At 40.9% G+C, this 24,886-nt stretch overlaps 2 protein-coding genes across 2 annotated transcripts in view; one reads left to right on the forward strand and one right to left on the reverse strand.

The window, feature by feature from the left end:
* PCGF6 (polycomb group ring finger 6) overlaps nucleotides 1–24,886 on the reverse strand; it is a 1,082,924-nt gene that overhangs the window by 641,308 nt on the left and 416,730 nt on the right. The window lies entirely within an intron of this gene.
* Nucleotides 3,811–23,260, forward strand: AS3MT (arsenite methyltransferase). Its single transcript, NM_001445103.1, is given in 11 exon segments — nucleotides 3,811–3,992; nucleotides 4,207–4,250; nucleotides 4,505–4,632; nucleotides 5,549–5,699; nucleotides 6,217–6,353; nucleotides 7,599–7,668; nucleotides 9,528–9,609; nucleotides 11,324–11,455; nucleotides 11,925–12,067; nucleotides 15,091–15,225; nucleotides 22,701–23,260. Coding segments are annotated over 11 exon segments (1,128 nt in total). The 5' UTR covers nucleotides 3,811–3,991; the 3' UTR covers nucleotides 22,806–23,260.

A 24,886-nucleotide genomic window follows, 5' to 3' on the forward strand; every position in this document is an offset into this window, starting at 1 on the left:
CCACAATCAAAATTTTAATGGTAAATATGAAATTTACATTAAATAACGAAAACCTAATAGTACTGCTTTAGTCATTCTAAAGAACATCATGCCAAAATACATGAAAGAAAATAGACAGAAATGAGAACAGGCAGAAATGTATGCATAATTTAATAGGTTTTTTTGTAGAAATAGGTTATGTAGAATTAAATGGTGATCAAACATGGAGACAAGATAATTCTTAACATTTGGGTTGTAGAGGATATGTTGGAGGATAATTTCAAAATAATGAAAATCCTAGGAGTTCCCTGGTGGTTCAGCAAGTTAAGGATCTGGTGGTGTCACTGCTGTGGCTTGGATTGCTGCTTTGGTGTGGGTTTGATCCCTGGTCCAGGAAGTTCCACATGCCACAGGTGCGGCCAAAAAAAGAGATAATAATTAAAATTCAGATTTTGTGCAAGCCAATTTATGTGATGATATTCAAGTGGTACTCTAAAGAGAAAAAAAAATCATGCTTTAAATCTCTGTATTGGGGAAAGGTGAAAAGAAATGCTTTCTTTTTGTTTTTTTAAAGGAGTTTGTAGTTAGAATTTGGAAAAAGAACATAAGAGAACAAAAGAAATCAAAGTGGAATAAGAAAACCAAGCATGAATGACAAAAATTTGAAAAAAAAAATTGAAAAATTTCAAAAGTGAAGCCATTCATTCGTCCTTATAGATTCAGTTGGTAAAGTGTCAGCTCAATCATAAAAGTACAAATTAGTAAAGTTATAATTGACCTTTACATATAAAATATATATAAAGGTATATATATATATAAAATAAATCAATTAGATTTGTCAGCTTGATGCTAAAAATTTAATTACTAGTATCAAAATGTCTGGCTCCTTATAAAGATATAATATAAAACCTGTATTTAAAAGAGAGTATGTCCAGATTGGTCAGAGAAATAATCCGTAAATTGTCAAAAACAACCAATTAAAATGTCATTTGCTTGCAGTAGCTGTCCTGACACTTTTTCATTCCATATACTCCCAAAGTATAGAAAATGATAGCAAGATACCCAGCCCTTTGCTGAAGTAGATGCAATTTTCATTAAAAAAAAAGATAATATAAAGAAATTTAGGAGATTATTATTTATGAACATAGATGCAAAAATCCTAATAAAATCTTAGAAAAGTTGAGTGGAGAAATATTTGGAAGACTTGCTGAAATAATTCCAGAATTACAAAATTGATACAACAGCTACAAAACACATTACATTAATAACAACAGAATCACACATTACTGTAATATACACTAAAAAGGCATTTGAACAAAACTCAACTTCTAATTAAAACTTAAACAGAAAATCTTTCTAAAAAGTATGTTTTAGAAGAATTATAGAACCCCAGAATATTAGAGCTGTATGGGGCCTCACAAGTGATTAAATTCTGGCCCCATGTTTTACAGATGAAAAAACATTAGCCAGGAAGATTAAATGACTTACCCAAGGTCACTGAACTTGATGGTAGATCTTTTGACTACTACTAGTCTAGCTTGCAGTTATCGATTACTTTTCTTCTAAATTGAAGTGCTACCTGTCATTTCTAGTATTTACTACAAAGGAAAGTTTCTTGGAAGTAATTGAATCCAATCCACTTTCCCCTGCTACTTCATCTCTAGTAAGTAAACAACCAGATGGTCATCTAGCTTCTGCTTGAAAACTTCTCATGTTTGGAGAATCCTTTACATAGGGGTGCTGGCCATTTTGGAAAATGGTCCTGTGTATTGCACCAAAATCTGCCTATCTGGAATCATCCTGGGATTGTCAGACCAGTAGTTTCTGAGGTGGAATGTGTGAAGGTATGCACAAAGTCATCCTTGGAGGTAAGGGAAGAAAATATGCAAATATCTATGTATATTTAATTTTTTTTAACCTTAAAAAGAGAAAATTAGTTTTGGCCAATATTTAAAATATGGCTTGATAATGAAAAGCAAAAAATTCTGTGGCTGAGGCACTGGCCAATCTGAATGAATGATGGTCACAGGCAGTCTGGTCCAGAGTGAGTCCTGCACACTAAGATACCGGAGGGAGAACTGGGAATAACTCAATTTAAGTTGACAGTGGTTGGTTTTATTGCACTTTATCTGTGTGTGGTTAAGTGGATTTAAGGCTTATCAAATGATTCTTGTGAATAACCACAAATTGAAGATAATTTAATAAAAGCCAAAGTGAGCAAGTGGAAAATGATAGCGCCTTTTCCTTAACCTCCCACGAGTCTATCCTTTCAAGATAAAGTTACCATTTTAACGGTGAGTGAGAAAGTGACTGCTTTTCTAAAGGAACTAATTTTATGGAGAGAGTATTTTGAAAACTAATATTAAGTAGGGTTTTCACCATTCGATGATTGCCCAAACCTGGATATCTGTAAAAACTTATTTTTACACACTTAATAGTAAGAAATATTCTAACCTATGAAAATATTCCAACAAAGGGAGTTCTCTTGTGGCACAGTGGGTTAAAGATCTGCCATTGTCACTCACTGCAATGGCTTGGGTCTCTGCTGTGGTGTGTTTTCAATACTTGGCCTGAGAAGTTCACATGCCATGGGCACGGCCAAAAAAATATATTCTAACAAGAATTGTTTCTATGGTTTAATTTGTTTAAAATATAAAAATACAACACCTTTCTGTTAACATTTAACAACTAATTGACATCTGGGAAGATTGCTAGTGGCAGATGGGATGGAAAAATGATATTATTTAGTAAATCTACCATTTAGGTATCCTTTCAGTTGGAACCCCTTATATCCTTACTATCCTAAGGAATCGAAATGTTTATTACAACCACAAAAGGAAATAAGATGTACAGTTGTAGGAGTGGAGAGAAAAAAGTTATTTATTTTTTTAGCATCTTCACGGCCGAACCTGCAGCATATGGAAGTTCCTGGGCCAGGGGTCGAACTGGAGCTGCAGTTGAGACCTAAGCCACAGCTGTGGCAACACTGGATTATGCCACAGCTTGCAGCAGTGCTGGGTTGAATGAGACCAGGGATGAAACTTGCATCCTTGTGGAGACAACATTGGGACCTTAACCTGCTGAGCCACAATGGGAACTCCAAAAGAAATAAATTTAAATTTTTCTGAAGGTGAAAAGACAATACCTAGAGAACAAGTGAATTGACTCAAAAAATACTAGGGGTTAAAATTTAGCTTGGTATTGTTTCTTTCCTAAATACAATTCAAAATAGATTGAGAACACCTGCATACTATGTGATTCCATTGCTGTGACATTCTGGGAAAGGAAGGAGAACAGATCCATGGTTGTTTAGGAGCTGGAGGCGGGGGGATTTATTATACAAAGGAGCTCAAAGAAAATTTTTTGAGTGAGAGTCTTGACTGGTGATGTATGTATGTATGCCTTGTTAGAATTCACAGAAATGTATACTTTTATAAAGAAAAGTGAATTTTACGGAATGTAAATTATATCCTAATAAACCAGATTTTAAAAAGTAGATTGACTCTTCCTCTCTTTTTCCAGGTCTTTCTCCCTTTCCACCCCCACCCCACTGCCCGTGCCTGTATTTTTGCCACATCCTCTCTCTCTTCTCTCTTTAAATACTTAATTGCCTCATTAAAAAATAAAAATAAATAAATAAAATAATAAAAAGTAGATTGAGAAAAAGTGATTTAGGTGATTTAATTCCCAAAAGGGGCGAAAAATCAATATATAAGGGGTTTCACACGTGCTTTATAAAATGAAAATCACAATGGAGCAATAAAGGCAGATACTAATTAATAGTAATAGGCTCTTCCTGGTTGAAAAGACCAAGTCGGCCAAGATGACCTTGGGCCCAGCAGGGCCAAAGTGCGATCTGACGACACGTGGTCTGACCAGGAGCAGAGCATCGGACCTGCGGCGCTGGGCGGGGAATCAGGCCTGCCTGCTGCGGGGCGGGGCCGCGTGTGTGCTGGGCCTCGAGCGCTGGCTGCGGCGGACCCAAGTCCTGGAGTCCGGGGACCGAGGAGACAGTGAGTAGGGTCCCTCCCCGCTTGCTCCCGGGCAAGCCCGCGGCCCTTAGCCCTGCTCCCCCCTCCCCTTCCCCCTCCCATCACCACCGTCAGCGCTCCCGCCTGCCCGGCCCCAGCCCCAGCCCCTTATACACCCGTCTGTCCCAAGGGGCCCCCTCCCTCATGCCTTGCTCAGCGCCCTCGCCTTTCAACCGCCTTTTTTTCCTTCCTGCAGTGGCCTGTCCCCGCAGTGACGCTGAGATCCAGAAGAACGTGCAGGTGACAGCAGTAGGGCCTGGAATGGCCCTGGTGGAGCCTCCACTGAGTGGGAGGATTAGGCCTTTGGAAGCCCTGCCAAGATTCCTGGGGTGGGGGACAGGGCCAAGCCTGGGCTTTGAGCTTAGGGAGCAAAGCCTGGCCAGGCCTGGATGGGTTGGAGTGGGGTTGGTGGTGGGCACGGGAGCCGTCACCCTGCGGATACCAGCTCCAGCTCTTCTTTTCCCACCCCTCGCCCCACCCTTGGTCTGGATCAGACCTACTACGGGCAGGTGCTGAAGAAATCAGCAGACCTCCAGACCAATGCCTGTGTCACTGCAGCCAGGCCGGTCCCCAAGCACATCCGGAAGGCCCTGCAGAATGTACATGAGGAAGTATCCTTGAGGTAAAGTGCTCTGTGCTGCCTCCATGAAGACCCCAGAGAGCAACTTTCTCAGAAGATTAGTGGTGTCAGTCACTAGGGAATTAACCAGTCTCCTCCAACCCATGGGGCTCGCCTTGTCTATTATAAAACTGGTAAAACAGCATTGATCATCCTCCTGCTGGAAGAACTTCCAGTGACCTTACCTGCCCCCTTTACTCACAGGGTACATTTACACTCCTTGGACCTGACATTCAAGACTGTCCCGTTTGGCCCTCCCCCCAACCAACCTTGGTCCCTTCTTTTGCACTATGTGATTCTAGCCAGACCTTTCGCTTCGTCTTGACATGAGCACTGCCAAGGTGATGCCTGCCCAGCATGCAGTTATCAATCTAGAATGCCTTCAGCGTACTTTATACCTTCTAAATCCTGCCCATCCAAACACCTCGCTGACGTCCTACCTACTTTGTGAAGCCTTCTCTGATCCTTGAGCACCCCTTCCCCAAACCACTGCAGCATTCACTGCCTGCGCTGTGTGGTTTGTCAATAAATCATGAAAAATGTTTTCTGTGCTTGTGTTTCATCTCCCCTGTTAAATATACTTAAGAGATGGAATTCTTACCTTTCTTCTTCAATAACTGGCAAGTCTTGGACCTGTGTTAGATGCTTAGTTAATGTGTAACAAACATTTCAGTTGGTTTGTTTGTCTTAGTACCTGGTACAGTGCCCACGAATTCAGTGGTAAACAGAGCAGATAGAGTCTCAGCCTTCACGGGGCTTCTGGTGTAATGGGGAAGACTACACACCCAACAAGAAACTGAATGAATGCTGGAGGGCAGGAAGGAAAGGAAACAGGGAAGGAGGAAGGATGTGTAAGATTTAGTAGTTCCATGTCTTCTAGTCTCAGGGAAAAAATATGTATATATTTTCTATTTCCCAGGTATTATGGCTGTGGCCTGGTCATCCCTGAATGTCTGGAGAACTGCTGGATTTTGGATCTGGGTAGTGGAAGTGGCCGAGATTGTTATGCACTTAGTCAGCTGGTTGGTGAGAAGGGACATGTCACTGGAGTAGACATGACAGAAGGTCAGGTGAGGCAGTGATTTCAAGGATAAGGAGGAAAGAATTCTGAAAAACATTGCTTTGGAGATAACGTTGTTTCCTTGTGACTCTTCAAGGATAACTTTAGGCTGCTAAATGCTGTGCTCCTTTGTGCCATTTTGCTTCCTAATCTGGAAACCCAGAACTTTGACAATTAAGGGGATTCTGTGGGGGAAGAGAGTCAGAGGTTTGATCGGATTTAATGAATCTCATGATGACTAAATGGAGTTGGATCTTTTCCTTCTTTCTGCCATCTATCTTAAAAGATTTTATTGAGCAAAGAGTTTATTCAAATAAAAACCATGTATCAAGCAGGGAGTTTATGCCTAGTTGATTTGTCCCATGCTGTAGTAGATCCTATACGACCAGATGAACCTTGTTTGCTTACCCAAAGTAGTCTGAGGGGAGTTTATTCCCTTAGTAATAGGAAATTTTAGGAGAAAAAATTAGTGCATAAAAAAGTTGATTTTCAAGTCTGTTTTTTTATTGTTGTTGTTGTTCCTTTAGGTAGAAGTGGCTAACAAGTACATTGACTATCACATGGAAAAATATGGCTTCCGGACACCCAATGTGACTTTTATTCATGGCTACATAGAGAAGTTGGGAGAGGCCGGAATCAAGAATGAGAGTTACGATATTGTGATGTAGGTCTATATCCTTACTGTTGTGAACATAGCCCATTTCCTATTGAACACACAAATGTCATCACTTTCGTTTGGGGGGTTGAACTAAACTTGGCATGACTTAAAGGGAATGCGCTGACCTGGGTTGCTTAGTGTTTGTAGCCCACCAGCAACAGAACACACTAGCCCGAGAGAACATATATTTTAAACTTCACTGTACTGGAGTTCCCATCATGGCCCAGTGGTTAACGAATCCGACTAGGAACCATGATGTTTTGGGTTCGATCCCTGGCCTTGCTCAGTGGGTTAAGGATCTGGCGTTGCCGTGAGCTGTGGTGTAGGTCACAGATGTGGCTCAGATCCTGCATTGCTGTGGCTCTGGTGTAGCCTGGTGGCCACGGCTCCGATTAGACCCCTAGCCTGGGACTTCCATATGCCGTGGCAGCAGCCCAAGAAATGACATAAAGACCAAAAAAAAAAAAAAAAAGAAAAAACAAAAACAAAGAATATGTTAAACTTAACTGTGGTTTATGAATGAGCCTCAAAGACCAGCAAGATCCACCAAGACTGAGTCCTCTCATACACTCAACACTGACCTGTTATGTTTAGTACTATTTTCATGACAAATTATAGGGTTCCCTGTTTCTGTTTTTCCTTTACGTTGTTGTCGCATCATGCCCACCTGACAGCCTTTGAGGACCCTAGCCTACTTAGAGTGGTGGGAGAAATGTTTTGTGCAGTAGCCATCTGGTCCCAGGTCATTTTGTTGCATGGTGAACATCAGATCAGAAACAAATAAGAAGCATGCCTCAAAATTTGTTCTGCACCCTCAAACTCGCTAACAACTTATTGAGATTTTATTTATTTACTTTTTGTCTCTGTCTGTTTTTAGGGCCGCACCTGCGGCGTATGGAGGTTCCCAGGCTAGGGGTTGAATCAGAGTTACAACTGTTGGCCTACGCCATAGCCACAGCAACATGATCCTTAACCCACTGAGCGAGGCCAGGGATTGAACCAGCGTTCTCAAGGATACTAGTCGGGTTCGTTAACCACTGAGCCGCAACAGGAACTGCTGGTTTATTGGGATTTCAAATGCTCTGTCCATCTCCCTTATCTTGGGACCAAACTGACTGTGTGGAAGAGAGGAGGAAGGCGGGAAGGATGGTACAGCTTTGAGAAAATGGTGGGAGCCCTTTTTAGAGACTAAAAGGATTTGAAGGTAAGTAGTCTGCAGGTATGCTTGACATTCTGTCTGGTCTTTTTTAGATCCAATTGTGTCATTAACCTTGTACCTGATAAACAGCAAGTGCTTCAGGAGGTATATCGAGTGCTAAAGGTGAGGAGAAGAGGGAGCCAAGTGGTCTTTGAACATCAGCTTGAGCACGTGGGATGTGTCCTGGTCTTGTCCCCTTAATTTACGTACTGAATTAAAAAGAGTGGTGGGAGTTCCCCGGTGGTCTAGTGGGTTAAGGATCCAGCATTGTGGCTCAGGTCATTGCTGTAGCACCAGTTTGATCCCTGGCCTGGGAACTTACACATGCGACAGGCGGAAATAAAATAAAATAAAAGAAGATAAAATAATTGTGGCAAAAGGGGGAGTGACAGGAATACCTTAGACTATGGAATTAGTTTCCTCTCAGGTTTCAAAAAGTAATAAATCTGAAAGTCATGATTGTGGGAGTTCCCGTCGTGGTGCAGCAGAAATGAATCTGACTAGTAACCATGAGGTTGCAGGGTCAATCCCTGGCCTCGCTCAATGGATTAAGGATCTGGTGTTGCTGTGAGCTGTGGTGTAGGTTGCAGACATGGCTCAGATCTGGTGTTGCTGTGGCTCTGGCGTAAGCGGCGGCTGTAGCTTGGATTAGACCCCTGGCCTGGGAACCTCCCCATGCTGCAGGTGGGGCCTTAGAAGGACAAAAAGACAAAAAAAGAAAAAAAAAAAGTCATTGAACATGTTAAATGTTTACCTTGCTGAGTGTTTCTCCTCTATCTTGTAGCTGTACATGACCCTAGATTAGTATCTGCTGAGCTGCAGGGACCTTTGCACTGACTACTAAGTATATTATTTTGCATATACTCTTCTAGCACAGACAGCGTTTCTCAGGGCTCCTTATTGTGTATCTAACAGGATTCCAGATCTTTAGGAAGTTAAGGAAGATGGCACTTTTACGTTAACTACTCTCTTAAAGGAAAACTTACAGGAGCTCCACGTCCTCTATATGTATCATGAGGTGTGTCTCTTCATGACAGACGATCCTGAGATTTTTGGTGTATAGGGCTGTTGTAGAGATCAAATAAAAATATCTATGCAGAGATTTACCAGTGTCTTAAATAGGATGCCCTTTCAAAGACCAGCTCACTACTTTTTACCAAGATGTACTTGTAGAAAGTGGAGACGTTATTGTAGAATCTAGAACTCCATGCTCTTAAAATTAGCTACATATAAAATCTTAAAATTCTCAATCATGCATATGCCTGAGATTTTAAGGACAATATTTTAAAAAGATAATGTGTCCTTTTAAAGATACGTAACAACACTATAAAAGTTATATCTTTTTTTTTTTTTTTTTTTTTTTTTTTGTCTTTTTGCCATTTCTTGGGCTGCTCCCGCTGCCTATGGAGGTTCCCAGGCTAGGGGTTGAATCGGAGCTATAGCCACCGGCCTACGCCAGAGACACAGAAACTCGGGATCCAAGCTGCATCTTCGACCTACACCACAGATCACGGCAACGCTGGATCCTTAACCCACTGAGCAAGGCCAGGGATCAAACCCGCAACCTCATGGTTCCTAGTCAGATTCCTTAACCACTGCGCCATGAGGGGAACTCCCAAAAGTTGTACCATTTTTAAGAGGGAAGAGTTTATGAATACTTTTTATTTCTGTTAGTTCTGTAACAGCCTGGGGCTGCATTTGGTTTGGATTGCTTCAGCTTGGAAAGCTATTTTATTACCTGTTGGGTAGGGCACTGAAAAAAAAAATCTTAGCAATTAGCTAATGATTATAAGTGGGAAGGTAACTGTTATTTGTTTAGAAAGGATCAGCTCAAGAACTTCTGTTTTTTTTTTGTTTTTTTGTTTTTTGTTTTTGTTTTGTTTTGTTTTGTTTTTCCAGTGGATTTTCCCCCCTCATTCCTTTCTTTACTATCTGGGACTAATGTAATCTTTAACCTTGTTGGATTAATTCTGCTGTTTCAGCACGGCGGGGAGCTATATTTCAGTGACGTCTATGCTAGCCTTGAATTGCCAGAAGAAATCAGGACACACAAAGTTTTATGGGGTAGGTTTTTGTGTTTTAAGGCAGATACTCATTCAAGTACATCCTGGACATGATGTACTTTGTGGATGAGGCTTTATGATGTGGGAACACATGGGGTTCAGTCAGGAGCCTTAGATCCCAGTCCTTCCCTGACATTCAAATCTGGTATGACCTTGGACAGTTTAATTAATCTCTTTGAGTCATGTTTTCCAAATTGTAAAACATAGGTAATAATTCAATCTGATTTATAGGGCTATTATCAAGATTAAATGGGACAATGAATGTGAAAAATTCTTTTTTTTTTTTTTTTTTTTTTTTGTCTTTTTGCCATTTCTTGGGCTGCTCCCGCTGCGTATGGAGGTTCCCAGGCTAGGGGTCGAATCGGAGCTGTAGCCACTGGCCTACGCCAGAGCCACAGCAACGCGGGATCCAAGCTGAGTCTGCAAGCTACACCATGCTCGCGGTAACGCCAGATCCTTAACCACTGAGCAAGGCCAGGGACCGAACCCGCAACCTCATGGTTCCTAGTCGGATTTGTTAACCGCCGACTAGGACTGTGCCACGACGGGAACTCCCTGAAAAATTCTTTAAAAGCTCTAGTGTAGAAATGAGAGCAACTGCTCAGAGTTGGTATCTCTTTAATTCCCTGTGTTCTCATCATTATTGTGCTGTTGGTTCCTCCACTGTCATTTTCATGAAGTCTCTGGATGTTTAGGAGATAAATGCATGTGTGTGGTCAGTCTGACTATGAAACCAAATGCTCTTACTTATAAAATAAATATGTTAACTTTTTTCTCATTGAACAATAAAAATAGATATTTTTAAAAAATTGGAAAATACATGGAGTTCCCTGATGGCAGAGCAGTTAAGGATCCAGCATTGTCACTGCTATGCCTTGGGTCACTGCAGTGCTGTGGGTTTGATCCCTGGCCTGGGAACTTCTGCATGCTATGGCAGAGGCCAAAGAAAGAAAAATTAGAAAATACAAAAAAAAGAGAGAAAATTACTACTAATCACATAAAAATCACATAACCCAGCAAAAACCTTTTTCAATAGTTTAGTGTGTGTGTGTGTGTGTGTGTGTGTGTATGTGTGTGTGTCTCTCTCTCTCTCTATATATATGTGTATGTTTTTTTTCTGTAAGTGTGTATAATAAATAATATTGGGAAGATGCTGCATGTAGAATTTGGCATTCTAATTTTATTTAGCATATTTCCTAAGCTTAAATTTTTAAAAAATATTTTAAAGTATTTGTATTATACAACTGTATTGTATAGCTGTACCATACTTTATTTGACCATTTCTTTATGGTAATGATTTAGATTGTTTATAATTTGTTAATTGTTGTAATTAATTGAAAACTGTAAAATGCCTGATGAACATTTGTAGTAATTACTGTACTAGTAACAGTTCATTATGAGATTAATCTGGAACTAAGAGGCAATTTTGTAGTTTTTCTTGTATGATTTTACTCACAAACATACGTATTATTAAATACTAATACATTAATATTGGAACTAATACATTAGTGACTATCCTGAAGAATGGTTCCCAGAGACCATTAGTTTATCCAGTTTTAATAATGAATTTCTAGATCTTGGGGAATACTCAGGTCTCTCTTCTATTTTTCAAGGACCTATGTTTTAACTAGTACCATAGTCTTATCATTTATACAGAAGAATAATTCCCTTAATATCTAGTTGTATTGGTTGGTCTGTGATTTTTCTTTTTTTAGGTGAATGCCTGGGTGGTGCTTTGTACTGGAAGGACCTTGCAATCCTTGCCCGAGAAATTGGGTTCTCTCCTCCACGTTTGGTTGCTGCCAATTTCATTACAATTCAAAACAAGGAACTAGAAAGTGTGGTTGGTAAGAAACAGCACCAGAGACTGTTATAACTGCACCCCAAATGGTTCACATTTGGTGATCAGCTAGTAATCTCCTTTGTGAGTCTCACTGGAGACCATATCATCTGGAAATCTCCATCTTGTCTCCTGTTTAATAGCAACCTCCCAAAATTTGGTATTTAATAAAGCGCTTTGAAGGTTTTCAGTAAATAGAGTGATGTGCCCAGAAAGATAATTAATTGATGGTATGCATGTGAGAAAAAGGGATGTATATATGCATGTGTGACTGGGTCACCTTGCTGTGCAGTAGAAAATTGACAGAACACAGTAAACCAGCTATAATGGAAAAAAATAAAAATCATTAAAGAAAAAAGAAAGATAATTGATGGTATGCAAAGAAGATATCATCTTTATAATACATAATCATCTCCTGGGCAAAGCAATAGCTGTTGAAGTGCTGGAGATGAACCAGGGGTTTATTCTGTTTTTAGGTGACTGTCGTTTTGTTTCTGCAACATTTCGCCTCTTCAAACTCTCTAAGACAGGACCAACCAAAAGATGCAAAGTTATTTACAATGGAGGAATCACTGGACATGAAAAAGAGCTAATATTTGATGTAAATTTCACATTTAAGGTAAATAAAGATTTCCATGACTTTCAACATTCTTCCTACTCTTACCCTTGCTCCAGGAACCTTTTAAAGAAAAACAATTTTTTAATGGCCACACCCACATTCCTGGGCCAGGGATCAAATCTGAGCCACAACTGTGGCAACATCAGATCCTTTAACCCACTGTGCTGGGCTGGGCATTTTTTTTTTTTTTTTTTTTTTTTTTGGTCTTTTGTCTTTTGAGGGCCGGACCCATGGCATATGGAGATTCCCAGGCTAGGGGTCTGTGCCTATGCCAGAGCCACAGCAACACCAGATATGAGCCACGTCTGCGACCTACACCACAGCTCACGGCAATGCCGGATCCTTAACCCACTGAGTGAGGCCAGGGATCGAACCTGCAACCTCATGGTTCCTAGTCAGATTTGTTTCTGCTGAGCCACGGGGGGATCTCCTGGGCTGGGAATTGAACCTGCACCTCTTCACTGGCTTGGGTCGCTTCAGTAGGATTCTTAACCCACTGCACCACAAAAGAAACTTCCTGCAGGAACCTTTTTTAAAACTTGCATTGATTGCTTCTCACCTTTCTGATGTTGGCATATGTGGGTGTATGTCTGTCTGTATATATATATATTTGCTGAACCATTACAAATATGTTGCAGATATCATGATATCTTACTGTTAAATATTTCAGCATGCATCTCCTAAGAGTAAAATATTCTCCTACATAACCAAATACCATTATGACATCTAAAAAATCTTTTCTATGAAAAATGTCATTCCAACATCAGATTAATGGGATGGTAGAGAAAGAGTATGGAAAAAAAGTGAGAGTACTGCATAATATTTCAGCTGTTTGCTATTTTACAGTTTGCTCCACTGTAAAAGTAAGAATAATAATGCTTATGTGGCAGAATTTTTAGCAAGAATGGAGCAAAACATTATACTGGGAACTCAATAAATAGAAGATATGGTCATTATTTGTTCTAAAGTTGGAAGAACTTTACCGTTTCCCTTCTCTGATATTTTGGTCTAAAGAGCATTTTCAAGTTGCTTAAATACAGCCTACTTCAGTAGTTTTACAGATTTAGAGTGAGACGGGCCTTTGAAATCATCACTCTGATGTAGTAACTTAAAAAAAACCCCACTTCTAGAGTTCCCATTGTGGTGCAATGTGATCAGCGATGTTTTGGGAGCTCTGGGTCGCAGGCTTAATCCCTGGCCCAGCACAGCTGGTTAAGGACCGAGTGTTGTGGCAGCTGTGGCTTAGGTCAAAACTGTACCTCAGATCTGATCCCTGGCCTGGGAACTCTGTGTGCTGCAGGGCAGCAAAAAAATGTAAAAAAAAAAAAAATTCTAATAGCAGACTTACTTTATTTTTTATTGAGATATAATTGCCAGAGTTCCTATTGTGGCTCAGCAGAAATAAATCTGACTAGTATCCATAGGACACGGGTTCGATTCCTGGTCTCTCTCAGTGGGTTAAGGATCCAGCATTGCTGTGAGCTATGGTGTAGGTTGTAGACTGGCTTGGATCTGGTGTTGCTGTGGCTGTGGCTTAGGCCAGTGGTTACAGCTCCGATTTGACCCCTAGCCTGGGAACCTGCATATCCCATGGGTGTGGCCTTTAAAAAAAAAAAGAAAAAAAAGAAATATAATTGCCATATAACATTATATTAGTTTCAGGTATACAACATAAACACTTAATATTTGTATATATTGAGAAATCATCCCCATAGGAAGTAGGTAATATCTATTATCATACACAGTTATCAATTTTTTACTTGTGATAAGAACTTTTAAGATCTACTTTCTCAGCAACTTTCAAATATATAATCCAGTATTATTATCTACAGTTACTATACTCTACCTTATACCTCCGTGACTTATTTATTTTATAATTGGGAGTTTGTATATCTTGCCCCCTTCAACCATGTTGCCCACCCTCTGGCCCACCAGCACTTTTTTTTTTTTTTTTTGTCTCTTTAGAGCAGCACCCGAGGCTTATGGAGGTTCCCAGGCTAGGGGTCAAATCAGAGCTGTAGCTGCCGGCCTACACCACAACCACCGCAACGCGGCACCTGGGCTGCGTCTGCAACCTACACCACAGCTCATGGCAATGCCGGATCCTTAGCCCACAGAGCAAGGCCAGGGATTGAACCTTCATCCTCATGGATATTAATCAGATTTGTTTCCACTGAGCCACGATGGGAACTCCTCACCAGCCTTATTTTATTTATCAATAAAATTTTATTTAAAGGATGAATCAGTCACTGCTTTATATAACTCCAGGATCTGAAGGGATACAAGTAAAGTTTATCTAATGGGAGCAGGAATTAGACGGCTCAGAATCTCCTATGCTCACTCCTAGTTCCCAAGGTGTGGGCCCTTTGCACACTTCCTGGGTACCCCTGGGACTCAAGGAAATACACTTTATTTATTTATTTTTGATAGGCAAGACATTGATTTATTAAGGAAGGGTGCTTGTGAGAGATGCAAGCGGGCAGGCACAGAAGCACTGCCCAAGGAAATATACTTTAAAACCCACTAGTCCAAAGCCCTCATTTTAGCGATAAATAAGGTGAAACTCAGAGGACAGTAATTTTCTATATCTGCCTCTGAGCAGAGACTAGACACTGGAGCCAAGAGTATGGTTTTTCTTTTCTTTCTTTCTTTTTTTTTTTTGCATTGCCACCAAAGAAAAAATTATAATGACATTGGTCAGTTCCATTTGGAAACAAGCATGAAGCTAGCAACAGGTCTGAACATGAGAAAAATACCATGCCAAAAGGTGTAATCTTGAAGTTCCCTAGTGGCGCAGCAGGTTAAGGATCTGGTGTTGTCACTGCTGTGGGTCTGGTTACTTATGTGGTGCAGGTTTAATCCCTGGCCCTGGAATTTTGGCATGCCATGACACGGCCAAAAGAAAAGAAAAGATGTAAACTTTTATCTTCAGATGTCGCTCGTCAGTAAAACTTCAGGGCCTTTTTCTCCTATTGAGACCACAGTGGCATCTCTAAGAATATGTTTTTCATGCTACTTTTCAGAAAGATGAAACTGTTGAAGTGGATGAAGAAACAGCAGCTATCTTGAAGAATTCACGATTTACCCAAGATTTTCTGATCAGACCTATTGAAGAGAAGTTGCCAATATGTGGTGGCTATACTGCTCTAGAAACAAAGGTTTGCTTGGCTTTCAATTCCCTACCCTCAGAGAACCATTTTAAAAGTCATTATAGGAGTTTCCGTTGTGGCGCAGCAGAAACGAATCCAACTAGGAACCATGAGACTGCGGGTTTGATCACTGGCCTCACTCAGTGGATTAAATATCCAGGTTGCCATGAGCAGTGGTGTAGGTCACAGAAACGGCTTGGATCTGGCGTTGCTGTGGCTGTGGCATAGGCCGGCGGCTACGGCTCCGATTAGACCCCTAGCCTCCCAAAATAAATAAATAAATAAATAAATAAAAGTCACTACAGGACTTCTCTTGTAGCGCAGCAGATTAGGGATCTGGCATTGTCACTGCAGCAGATAAAAAAGGAAGGAAGGAAGGAATGAAGCAAGCGAGAAAGAAAGTCATTACAATTGTCACAGACTGCTAAAGCAAAGAACAAATCATTATTCTTTTAGTTGGCCACCATAACTTATTTCTAGAATTTTTGTAGCTGTAAAATGATTTGAGTTAACTTCAGAACTTCATTTTTCCAATGCTGACAGTAAGTCAGAGATTCCTAACGTGGTGTATCCAGGAGTGAACTTCAGGGCATCCATGAACCCCTTAAAATTATATGTGTGTATGTATATTTTCTTAGGAAAGAGTCTATTACTTTTATCAGGTTTCCAAAGGGGTACAGATACAAAAAAGGTTAAGAGCTGCCTTAGAAAAAATTACTCAAATTAGACATACATAGACCTTTTAATAGAGGTAGTCAAATTGCCCTTCAGAAAGATTGTACCAGTCTACACGCCTACCTGGAATGTATGAGAATGCCTTTTCCCTGCCCTCTTACTAATAGTGGGTATTATTTTTTAAAATCTTTGCTTATCTGATAAGTAGAAAATAATATATATATATATATTTTGTCTTTTTGCCTTTTCTAGGGCCACACCTGCAGCATATGGAGGTTCCCAGGCTAGGAGTCGAATCAGAGCTGTAGCCACCGGCCTATGCCAGAGCCACAGCAACGCGGGATCCGAGCCTTGTCTGCAACCTACACCACAGCTCATGGTGACGCCGGATCCTTAACCTACTAAGCAAGGCCAGGGATCGAACCCACAACCTCATGGTTCCTAGTCGGATTCGTTAACCACTGTGCCACGACAGGAACTCCCAGAAAATAATTTTTTTGTTTTATTTTGTATATTGAACTTTTTAATGTGTTTATTAACGGTTTATATTTCATCCATTGCTAACTTCTTATATAATTCCTTTAACCATTTTCTATTAGAGTGATATTCTTTTTCTAAAAATTTCTCTGGAAGAGATTGTCTATTATATATTGCAGATATTTCTTGTTTATCTTTTTATTTGCTTTTTTCCTGAATAGATGTTTTCAATTTTTTTTCCTTCGTCTTTTTAGGGCTGTATCCATGGCATATGGAAGTTCTCAGGCTAGTGGTTGAATAGGAGCTGCAGTTACCAGCCTACACCACAGCTCACGGCAAAGCCGGATCCTTAGCCTACTGAGCGGGGCCAGGGATTGAACCTGCATCCTCATGGATACTAGTCGGGCTCCTTACTACTGAGCCACAATGGGAACTCCCTGTTTATTAATTCATTTCTCTGCTGTTTTGAAATGTTAATTTCTATATATCTAATATCTTGCATGTACATTTGAGCCAGTATTCCAGTGTATTCTAAAATGAATATTTTCTAAAATGTCTTTGATTCATAATTATAATTATTCTCATAACTGAAATACTGATGTAGCATTTTCTAAAGCATTTTATCACAGTTCATCTCAGATCATCTCTCATCTTCTCTATGAAGAAGGCAGATAGGTAGTTATAGCAGATGTTAGCAACTCTTTCTCTTATTTATTTTTACCTTTTCCCCTATTTATGCTATCATAATTATTTTATTTCATTTTTTGGCCGTAACTGTGGCATGCAAAAATTACTGGGCCAGAGATGGAACCTGCATCACAGCAGTTACCTGAGCCACAGCAGTGGCAACACTGGATCCTTAACCTGCTGAGCCACCAGGGAACTCCTTATAATTATTTTATTAATTCATTAATTTATAATATTTCATTATTTAGAACAAGATGAGTGATGGATTTCAAGTCTCTTTTGTCTGACAAAACTTATAACATTCACGGAGTTCCCATCGTGGCACAGTGAAAACGAATCTGACTAGGAACCATGAGGTGGAGGGTTCCATCTCTGGCCTTGCTCAGTGGCTTGAGGATCCAGCGTTGCTGTGGCTGTGGTGTAGGCCAGCAGCTGTAGCTCTGACTCAACCCCTAGCCTGGGAATCTCCATATGCCGCAGACGTGGCCCTAAAAGGCAAAAAAAAAAAAAAAAAAAAAAAAAAGGCTCTCCCCCTTAATGTGTGATTTTGGATACCTTACCTAACCTCCCTAAACCCTTAGTTTCCTCATGTGTGATGAGGAGGTAATAATCCCTTTTTCCCTCAGGCTGTGAGAATCAAATGGAATGATACATGTAGATGTTAGCCCAGTGCCTGGCATAACATACTCAAGAAATAGAAGTGGTTATGACTATGGATTTGGATTTGTTCTTGGTGTCCTAGAACTCTCTTTCTGTATTTTGAGTCCTGACCATCTTTGCCAGATTCTTTCATCATTCTCTCATTCACCCTTTCTCCTGGGCTCAGAATTTCTGTAATCTTTTCTCCGTGAATTTTGCTTTCTGTTGCTTATATTGTGTAGAAATTTTGGACCCAGGGGCATCCATTGAAACACAAGGAATGCTTGGGCCTTCTCCTCCCCCTTATGTCACTTCAGAAACAGTCTTTAAGAGTCAAGTTTATTTAGAGGTCGCCTTCCAAAAGGGGAAATTTGTAGCTGAGAAAGTTTAATTGGAGGTGAGAGTCCTAGAACCAAAAAAGCCTAATATGTTCTTATTTGGCCACTTATTTGGTAAAGCCACCTCTGGAGGTGAAGAATGATTTACTTTCTTTGGTTTATTAAATTCTCTCTCTCTCTCTCTCTCTTTTTTTTTTTTTTCCTGTCTTTTGTCTATTGAGGGTCGCACACGTGGCATATGGAGGTTCCCTGGCTAGGGGTCAAATTGGAGCTACAGCTGCTGGCCTACACCACAGCCACAGCAGTGCCTGATCCTTAACTCACTGAGCAAGGACAGGGATGGAGCCCGAGTCCTCGTGGATTCTAGTCGGGTTTGTTAACCCCTGAGCCACCACAGGAACTCCTGGTTTCTTAAATTCTTAAGCACTTTTCTGTGTTTCTAAGGAGGTAATTTTGGGGAGGGGGGCAAGTAGAGAAATTTGAATTCTGACTTTTCAGTCCATTACATTTCACCCATGTGTTAATGATATTTTGAAACTGGGTCATTCATGGACAACAAAATCTTGCTGGTCAGAATCAATGTTTATCCTGAAATATTTTCATCATTTGAATTCTCCTCTACCTGGTTTCCTGAATCCTGGCTCTACAAGCCTTCAGAAAATTGTTACCAGTAAAAGAATTCTTCTCCCTAGCCTCTACACTTCCAGGGCACTCTGGCTGGGAAGACTGCAGTTAGCTGAGTTTGCTGCCTTTGTAGTTCTTCTAGGGAGCAGCAGCTCAAGTGCAGGAGGGTTCCTGACCACTGGTAGGAGTTGCAACATCCTATGTGTTTGAATTGGTTTATTCAGACAATCTCCCTTCTATCCTGCCTTATTTCTCTCAGCCTGTTGTTGTGCCAGTGTCTTGACATCAGTTTCTGAAATGAGATAATTGACACTGAAAGAAGGTTTAAAAAATGAAACAGCTGTGTGTCCTAGAAATATAACCTTGTGCTCTTGGGGGAGGACATTCTTATCTTTTTTATGGAAGACCTTAATGATAGATTCCTGCGAACAGTGAGCAGGCGGCATGTGGAGAATTGCTCGTATTTCTGTCTTCCTATCAGTTGCTGCAATAGAGGCATGAAAGTACTGCTTTTTACTGGGGGTTGACACGATAATGACTGTTTTTGAAAGCCATCCTTTTTCTTTTTTTTCTTCTCCTCCCCCCTCTTTTTTAATCCTGACAACGTGTACTTTGCTACTTTGTTAGGAGAATCACATTATTAAAATGCTGCAGCATCTGAAATGATGCAGAGAGGATGTGTGCCATGTACTGTCTTACGTCATTTAACATGTGGTGGTAATCACGTGACAGTAGGAGGACTACTACAGGGGCTCTTGCCTTTATCGAACAGTTAATATGCTGAAGGTACCACGTCATTTAGTCCTCACAGTCCCCATTATTATCTTCATTTTACAGATAATCAGAGAGATTAATTAGGTAATCCGGGCACACAGCTAGAAAGCAGTGAATCTGATTTTTTTTTTTTTTTAAATTGGGTGCAAGTCAGGTTAATTCCATGTCTTGAGCTTTTTTTTTTTTTGCTTTTTAGAGCTGCACCTGCAGCATATGGAGGTACCCAGGTCAGGGGTCAAATTGGAGCTGTAGTCACCGGCCTATGCCAGAGCCACAGCAACACGGGATCCGAGCTGTGTCTGTGACCTACACCACAGCCCGTAGCAATGCCGGGTCCCCAGCCCACCGAGCAAGGCCAGGGATCGAACCCACAACCTCATGGTTCCTAGTCGGATTCAAGAACCACGGCAGGAGTTCCCGTCGTGGCGCAGTGGTTAACGAATCCGACTAGGAACCATGAGGTTGCGGGTTCGGTCCCTGCCCTTGCTCAGTGGGTTAACGATCCGGCGTTGCCGTGAGCTGTGCTGTAGGTTGCAGACGCGGCTCAGATCCAGCGTTGCTGTGGCTCTGGTGTGGGCTGGTGGCTACAGCTCCGATTGGACCCCTAGCCTGGGAACCTCCATATGCCGCGGGAGCGGCCCAAGAAATAGCAACAACAACAACAACAAAAGACAGAAAGACAAAAAAAAAAAAAAAAAAAAAAAAAAAGAACCACGGCACCACAACGGGAACTTCTGAATCTGATTTTTGAGCTGGCATTCTTCACCACATGCTGCATCCCCTCTCCATCTTTATTACTTTTCATAGGAGCATGGGATGTTGGTGCTGGAAACGACTGCTTGTCGAGACATCCCACCTTCTCTTTCCTTCACGTCTTGAGAGCTTTTCGGGCTGGGAGCATGCATTTGGAATTGATAGTGATATCGTTATCTCCTATTGGTAGAGAGGACATGGGGCAGGAAGAAGAGGGTGGAAAGTCATTTTCCTAGGTGAGAAAGAGGAGAGGCTAACTCTTTGATCAGGAATTCCAGTGCGCTGAGAGGAGCCAATTCAATGGATGTGAAGGCCTGATAGCAGCAACCAGCATAGCTACTCTTCTTCTAGGCTTGGAGATCCCCTTCCAGGTGCTAATTTACCTCTTAGGTAGCCCAGATCCAGTGAGGCTTCTTCATTTTAGAAAAGTGGACTCTGAGGGCCTGAGAGGCCAACGCCACCAGTAAGGGGAATGGTCCAGAAGACTGTCGTTCGTGAGTGCAGGGTCTGTGCCTGTCTTTACACTCTTCTATTTGCAGTGACCGCCAATAAATAATGCATGTGAATTTGTGTTTAATGAATTCATTTTCATTACTTGAGGTGGCTTGTTCATACCCTTTCAAATTTTTGTTTGTTTGTTTTTGTTTTTTGGCTGTGCCTGTAGCCTGGGCCAGGGATCAAACCTGGGCCATAGCTGTAACCAGAGCCATAGCAGTGACAATGCAGGATCCTTAACCCACTGAGTCATGAGGGGGTTTAATTTTTAAAATTCGTATTGAGGAGGTCCTGTTGTGGCTCAGTGGGTTAAGAATGTGACTCGTACCCATGAGGATGCAGGTTCAATCCCTGGTCTCGCTTAGTGGGTTAAAGGATCTGGCATTGCCGTGAGCTGCAGTGTAGGTCGAAGATACAGCTTGGATCTGGCGTTGCTGTGACTGTGGTGTAGGCCAGCAGCTGTAGCTCCGATTCAACCCCTAGCCTGGGAACTTCCATATACTATGAATGTGGCCCTAAAAAGCAAAAAAGAAAAAAAAAAGAAAAAATAGAAAAATTTGTATTGAAGTGAAGTTGATTTACAATATAGTTAATTTCAGGTGTATGACACAGTGATTCAATATTTTTATAGATTATACTCCATATAAAATTATTACAAAATAGGGAGTTTCTGTCATGGCTCAGCAGAAACAAATCCAACTAGGAACCATGAGGTTGCAGGTTCGATCCCTGGCCTCGCTCAGTGGGTTAAGGATCTGGCATTGCTGTGAGCTGTGGTGTAGGTTGCAGACGCAGCTCGGATCTGGTGTTTCTGTGATTGTGGCGTAGGCCAGCGGCTGTAGCTCTGATTAGACCCCTAGCCTGGGAACCTCTATATGTCATGGGTGCGGCCCTGAAAAAAAAAAAAAGACAAAAGACAAAAAAAGACAATTATTACAAAATAATGGCTGTATTTTCTTGTGCTGTACAGTATATCTGTGTTCTTCTTTTTTTTTTTTTTTCCTTTTGTCTTTTTAGGGCTGCACCCATGGCACATGGAGGTTCCCAGGCTAGGGGTTGAACCAGAGCTTCAGCTGCCGGCCTACACCACAGCCACAGCAGCACAGGATCCGGAGGGGTTGAACCAGAGCTTCAGCTGCCGGCCTACACCACAGCCACAGCAGCACAGAATCCGAGCCGTGTCTGCGGCATACCACATCTCACGGCAATGCCAGATGCTTAATCCACTGAGCGAGGCCAGGGATTGAACCCATATCCTCATGGTTCCTCGTCAGGTTCATTAACCACTGAGCCACGATGGGAACACCCTGTGTTGCTTTTGAAAAACTTTTTAAAATTCAAGTATAGTTGACTTACAGTGTTGTATTAGTTTCAGGTGTACAGCAAAGTGAATCAGTTATACATGTATCCACTTTTTTCTCATAGTGGTGGCTTGGTCATACTCTTGACTTCCAACCTTTGTGCCTGGTTTTCCTCTGACCCCGTTGGCACTGCTGTTAGAGGTTATCTCATTTGAAGATGAAGGGAAGAAAAATAAAGATTGCCATCTTATCTTTTGAAAATTCCACTTACTCTGCCCTGAAATCTTGCTGGTGGTGGTCAGCAGTCTCAACGTCAGAACATCAGTAATTGTTAATGATGGCCCTAGTATCCAGGACCTAACTTTTTCTCTTGCACACATTTCTGGCAATTAGAATGAGTGAAGAGAAGAAGTCTCTGCATTTCAGTAACTCAGTTCCAAAAAGATCAAAGGCACTGAGAATTGCACAGAACAAAACAAAGCAAAATCAACTTACCTGATCCAAGAGGGACTACCTTTCTGAAGCTTTAAGTAACATTTACCCGAAAGCAGTGATGACTTGATTATAAGTGAGGGACTGATGCTACTCCCAGGAGGCCACAGAATTGTAAAATTTGATCCCCTTTCTAGGTAAATCAACCTAAATCAAACTGAGATGTTAGTGTTGGGGGTCCCTCAAAACACCTTTAACTGTCCTTTCATTTTGGTTTGCCTTTTAACAGGATAAAATCACAGATCCATTCAAGCTTGCAGAAGAGTCTGACAGTGCGAAGTCTAGAAGTTCCCCTGATGTTGCTGGTGGCTGCTGTGGCACAAAGAAATGCTAAAACTGGGAGTTCCCATCATGGCTCAGTGGAATTGAATCTGACTGGTATCCATGAGGACACAGGTTTGATCCCTGGCCCCGCTCAGTGGATTAAGGATCTGGTGTTGCCGTGAGCTGTGGTGTAGGTCGCAGACATGGCTTGGATCTGGCGTGGCTGTGGCTGTGGCGTAGGCCGGCAGCTACAGCTCCGATTGGATCCTTAGCCTGGGAACCTCTGTATGTCACAAGTTCGGCCCTAAAAAGACCAAAAAAAAAAAAAAGCTAAAACTGGACCTGAGCAGAAGGCAGGGAAAGGAGGCAAAGGAATGAGTTATACTTGTCTTAACCTGCTCTTCCCCCAGCCCATACCACAAGAGAGAATAAACAGCAAAAACACACCGCATTCTAATTACTGATAAAAATAAATGAATTATTTTTACAAAGTATGAATTAAAGGTTCACAGCATATCACCTGAAGACTAGTTAAGCGTTTTTTTCTCTTAACCGAATCAAAGTTCTGGTGCCACTTAGTGGTCAGACTGAGAAGCATCTGAAAGCTTAGCTGATAGGAAAGGTTTCAGAAATACCAGCTGGCCAAGGGTCTTACGGAAAACATCTTTTTTTTCTGACCTGCATAGCTCCTTTGAGACTTTTCAACATGTTTGCTCATTAAACAAAGCTCCTACTGAAATTATGCTAATCATGCCAAAAGATTGTCAAATCAGATTTGGTTGAGGTAACTGATTTTTTTAAATCAAATGTTTTTGTTTTTATTTTTAAACTTGCAGTTGAATGAAGACAACAAATGAATAACAATTTTACTTTTTGTCATTCAAGTATAGTTGACTTACAACATTGTGTTAGTTTCAGGTATATAGCAAAGTGATTTTTATTTATTTATATTTATATATATTTATGTATGTATATTTATATGTATTTACCTATATATACATAAATATATATATTTCAGAAATTCTTTTCCCTTATAGGTTATTATAAAATATTGAGTATAGTTCCCCATGTTATACAGCAGGTTCTTGTTGGTTATCTATTTTATACATAGTACTGTGCATTTGTTCCCCGCTTTCCCCTTTGGTTACCGTAAGTTTGTTTTCTATGGGCTGTGGGTTCATTTGAATCATTTTTTTTAGATTCCACATACCAGTGATATCGTATAATATTTGTCTTTGTCTGGCTTATTTCACTTACTATGATAATCTCTAGGTCCATCTATATTGTTGCAAATGGCATTATTTCATTCTTTTTTATGGCAGAGTAATATTTCACTATATATAATCACTACTTTATTCATTCATCTGCTGATGAACATTTTTTTGTTGCTTCCATGTCTTTGCTATTGTGAATAGTGCTGTTATGAACATTGGGGTGCATGTGTCCTTTCGAATTATAGTTTTCTCTAGATAAATGTCCAGGAGTAGGATCTCTGGATCTCGTCTTTAAAACCAAACAGTTTTTCTAGGAGTTCCCTCATGGCTCAGCGGAAATGAATCTGAATAGCATCCATGAGGTTGTGAGTTCGATCCCTGGCCTGGCTCAGTGGGTTAAGGATCTGGTATTGCCGTGAGCTGTGATGTAGGTCACAGACGTGGCTCAGATCCCCTGTGGCCATGGCTGTGGCATAGGCCAGTGGCTACAGCTCCGATTCGACCCCTAGCCTGGGAACCTCCATAAGCCACGAGTGTGGCCCTAAAACGACAAAATTAAAAAAAATTAAAACCAAACAGTTTTTTTCTAAAAAATTTAGAGTTGAATGAAGAAAACAAATAAACAGTCATTTTTCTTGACTTCAGTTCACCCTAATGTATGACAACGTAGTGACTATCTGTAGTGACTCCTAACCAGATCAGGTTTTCCTTTCCTCTTTTGAGTTGATAATTTTTAAAAGATGAGCTAGGAGATGGAAAAATGGCAGGTTTTCTTTTTGTTCGTGTGGTGCTCTGGTTAAATTTTTCGGAAAGTATTAGATGAGTTCTAGTGTCCATAGCTAAAAGAAGATTGAAGAATATTTCAAGGATTGTTACATCACTAGAAATTAAGAACATTAAAAACAAAAGAAATTAAGAACATTAAGGAAAGGTTAAA

This window comes from Sus scrofa, chromosome 14 (genome assembly GCF_054392235.1).
Source record: "Sus scrofa isolate SSC_HxYL_T2T_F1_AM1 chromosome 14, Sscrofa_HxYL_maternal_Yorkshire_Landrace_v2.0, whole genome shotgun sequence".
NCBI classification, from domain to species: domain Eukaryota; kingdom Metazoa; phylum Chordata; class Mammalia; order Artiodactyla; family Suidae; genus Sus; species Sus scrofa.